General features: G+C 42.2%; 1 protein-coding gene across 1 annotated transcript; it reads right to left on the bottom strand.

Annotated features, from left to right (window-relative positions):
- Window positions 1-739: 739 nt before the first annotated feature.
- LOC148012620 (pentatricopeptide repeat-containing protein At3g09040, mitochondrial-like) lies at window positions 740-4180 on the bottom strand. Its single transcript, XM_087669422.1, has one exon. It carries the CDS (start codon window positions 3704-3706, stop codon window positions 881-883), a length of 2826 nt encoding a protein of 941 aa, XP_087525548.1. The 5' UTR covers window positions 3707-4180; the 3' UTR covers window positions 740-880.
- Window positions 4181-4471: the final 291 nt, after the last annotated feature.

Here is a 4471-nt window from a genome sequence, read left to right as displayed (position 1 = left end):
CTTCCTTGTTAATCATAAATATCTTACTAAAATGTATAAAATTCAAATAATATATCTTCCTTGTCTTGTCCCTCTCTTGTTTGCATGTCTTGGTGTTTGGAGACATAATGATGAGCATTGAAGCAATCAAAATGTTCAAGGGAACCAAAATGGGAATTACTGATGAACTTACCCAACACAACTCAAAGCCTGAACAAGTAAAGTCCCCAAAGCTTAAGGTGGCCAAGAAGGAGAGTCAATGGGCAGTTTATGGACAGCAAACCAATCAGAGTGGAGTTCAAAAAGGCTAATACTAAGTTGTGTTAGGGTCCTGATGTATTTGGTAACTCTTGTAACTAACAGTTGGATTTTCTTTAATTTGTGTTGATTGCATCCTGAACCAGATTGTAACTAAAATCTTGATGTGTACTGTTTTGTCCTATGTACCTTTGAGGCATCTTAGAGGCCATTAATGCTCTTTCTATCCCAATATATTTCTCTAGTTTGACCTACCTGCTTCATAGAGGACCCGTTATTTAGGGGCTGAATCAAATTTTTAGTCCAACTTTAAATAGACCGTCTGTCTCACTGGCAGGTAACTCTCTCTTAGCTTGCTCTGCTCTGATGCAGCTTGCCTCCTTAGCATGCACAATGGATGTGGCAACATTAGAAACGCTACAATGATCTTTGCAAACCTGGTTAACCACTCTTGCTTGGAACACCATGTTTGTAGCATATGTGATGTTGGGCAGTCTAAATATGATGCTTGAGACTCAAGTTTTTCCCTCTTTCCTTCAAGAGTACAAACATGTGCTAACATGGCTGTCCACCGCAGGCAAGTTCAACTAAGATAATCAATTGTATCAAGGTTAACATTACATGCCTGTCCATACCAAATCCTTTATGTGAATATTTTGGTATAACCTTCATCTAAACTACCCAGAGTACTGGCAGCATTATAGATACTTGACAGTAATAAGTACGGTGCCGACTCCTCTGAGTCTAATTTTAATGCATAAATTGCAGCGCGCTCTCCTCGCTTGACATCAACTTCACTTCTACAGGCACCCAGCAACGTTGTCCATGACACTGCAGTTGGTTCCAATGGCATCCGATTGATAAAGTTTTCTGCCACTTGCAGCTGTCCTGCCTTTGCAAGTAAGTCAACCATGCAATTGTAATGATCCAAGAGAAGGGAGATTTTTGGGTTCTGTGCCATGATGAAAAATAATAAAATTCCTTCATGCACCAAGCCAGAATCACTGCAAGCAGATAATATGCTCACAAATGTGAGACTGTCAGGCTCAACTCGCTCTTGTAACATTTGTCTAAACAATTGGATAGCATCTTCACCACAACCATTCTGTGCATATGCTGTAATAATGCTGTTCCATGTTATTATATCACGCTCCTGCAAATGATTGAACACATTCAGTGCATCATGTACACTGCCACATTTTCCATACATGTTGATCAGCGCATTGTCCAGGTCACCGATCAAATTCAGATCACTGATCATAAGGCGTCTGTGTACGTGGCGACCCATCAATACAGAAGAATGGTTTGAACAAGCAGACAGAATGTTCAAAAATGTAACACGGTTATGTTCATGCATCTGCTCAAAACAGTCCCAAGCATCACTTAAATTACCACACTTACCATACATGTTCACAAGTACATTCCCTGCTACTATGTCCAAATCAAACACACTCTTTGAAACACAAGCCTGCAATCTCTTGCCAATAGCCAATGCTTCTGAAGTTGTGCATGCAGACATAACTCCAACAAAGGTTACTGTATCTGGGACTGATCCCTCCTGCTGCATCTGGTAGAATAATGATAAAGCATCCATAATCTGCTCCTGTTGTGCATGCAAAGAAATCATGGTCGTCCAAGCAATCAAATCCCGTGCAACCATCATGTCAAACATTTTGCAGGCTGCATCCAGCTTGCCACATTTGCCATACATGTTGATAAGGGCAGTCTCTATAATAACATCAAAATCAAAGCTGCTTCTCCCAGCCAAGCACGCATGCATCTGTGTGCCTGTAGTTACGTTAGATTGGCTGGCACAAGCATTTATTATGTTAAGGCAGGTTGCTCTATCTGGAACAAATCCTTCTCTCAGCATTTGACTGTATGTTGCGAGTACGAGACTTTCCAGCCCATGTTCCATGTACAAAACAATCATGGCATTCCAAAGAGCTACATCTCTATCTAATATTTGGTTAAAAATGTTGTCTGCTTCTTCAAAGCAACCACACCTGCAATACATGCAGATAAGGGCTTTTCCCACACCAACATCGTTCTCAAACCCATTAGCTTGAATAAGCTCCTGTACTTGCTTGCCCTCTTCAAGTTTTTCATGGGATGAGCACACATTCATAAGGCTAACAAAGGTAGCCGTGTCTGGCACTACATGTTCTGACTGCATCATGTAATAGAGCTCAAGAGCAGAACCACATGACCCAAACTTTGCATATGCTGCAATCAAAGCATTCCAAGTGATAACATCCCGTTCCTGCATCTTACTGAAGACAGCATGGGCATCATGTAAACAGCCACACTTGCCATACATGCTTACAAGGGCTGTGCAAACTACCACTGTTGGATGAAATCCAGTCCATTCCATGAGAGCATGAACCTGCTTCCCTGCAAATAAATGTTCTTGGTTAGCACATACAGATAGGGTGTTAACAAAGGTAACCTCATCCATCTTAACACTCTCATGTTGCATGAGGTCAAAGAGTACAAGAGCATCTTCCCCTTGCTCACAAAGGTTATAAGCTGCAAGCATTGTGTTCCATGATACCGTGTCCCGTTCCAACATTTCATCAAAAATATTTCGGGCGTCCTGCAGACTGCCACACTTATGGTACATATTAATGAGTGCATTCCCTATATAGACATCTGACTGCAGTTTTCTAGCTAAGATGTACTTATGCACCTTTTCACCTTCTCGGAGAACTGCCAAACTGGCACATGCCTCAAGAACACTGAGAAGTGTGGCTCTTGTTGGTATTACTTCTGCTCTTTGCAGTTCTTCAAAGACTAGAAGAGCATCCCTATCCTGCCCAGCTTTCACATATGCTGCCAACATGGCATTCCAAGCAACTGTGTCTCGCTGGGCCATGGAATCAAAGATCATTCTAGCATCTTTGATGCTGCTACATTGACTGTACATGGTGAGGAGGGAGGTTACTAGGAAAACATCTGCATCTAACCCAACACTCAATATCTGCACATGCATATGCTTGCCCTTTGATAGACATGCTTCACCAAAGGAAGCTGCAAGAGCTGCAATGTATGTGAACTTGTCAGGAACCACCCCTTCCACTTGCATCTGCCTAAAATAAAAAAGGGCAGACTCTGGGATATAAGAACACGCTTTGATAATAAAGGTCCACGACAGCACGTTACCATGTTCTGCTCTTGAGAACATAGCAAGTGTATCCTGCAATGCTCCACAGTCACAGTACATTTGCAGAAGAAGGAACGGTATTGATCCATGGCGCTCAAGACTCTCTCTAACGATATAGTTGTGTATGCACTTGCCATCTAACAAGCTTTTTTTGTTACGGAACTGGCGCAACAGAGCAGAAACATTAATGCAACCCTTGTCCTGTTGGGTGTTCACAACAGATAAATATGTCGAGCAGGAACGCGATATAGATAACGTTTGAGCAAGCACGCATTTATACAGCTTGATCAGAAGGGGACTGTTCATGAACACCTCCACATCCAAAGGGGAAGGTGCTGCTCTTGCCAGATGAGTTCATGTGAGTGATGTGATGACTGTTTGAAGAGGCATTTCTAGCATAGGATATGGTGAATCGCAGACCTTGTCTGCATCATCTTATCTCGATGCAGGAACTCGAGCTTCATTCCCATACTCGCAGCACAGGTTGCCTGTTTGACAACCTCTCGTTTCAAAACTTAACATGGGTCACCATAGATTCATTTCTGGGTTACTGCCATACTGCCCGATTCTTCTTCAGGGTCACAACCAGAAGTCGTCCAGGAGCGTCGACACTCTACTCTCAGAGCTTTGATACTTAATTGCTCGTGACATTATGGTGAAATATGCAGGAATTATTCATTTGGGTGCTGCAAGTACATGTTCGTGTATGAGTTTCGTGTCGATATAGGCATGTTTTTACATATTTCTTGTAGACCAACATCTTGTCCCATATGCTAGTGGGTAAGAGACGCTTAATCAACATGATGTCCATATGCCAGTGGGCTAGTGGCATAGTGGTGTGAGTGTGGGTTGAGTTTGAGGGGCGTAAGAGTTCAAAACCCTCTTCTCCTCATCTCTAAAGACATAGGGTAATGCTTATTCACAAGGATAATGTGAGGAGTTTTTCATTTCCAACTTTAAAGGAGGCTAGGATAAGGTGTGTGGATTATGAAAAGGTAATGTATGCCCACATAGGGTGGTGGTTGCTAGCGTTATCATTACTTAACTGTGAATTCATCATTAGATATGCAT

The sequence above is a fragment of the Lygodium microphyllum genome, chromosome 27 (assembly GCF_053477565.2).
Source record: "Lygodium microphyllum isolate KBCC chromosome 27, Lygodium_microphyllum_v1.1.10, whole genome shotgun sequence".
Classification (NCBI taxonomy): domain Eukaryota; kingdom Viridiplantae; phylum Streptophyta; class Polypodiopsida; order Schizaeales; family Lygodiaceae; genus Lygodium; species Lygodium microphyllum.
This window is presented reverse-complemented; position numbering and strand designations above follow the sequence as displayed.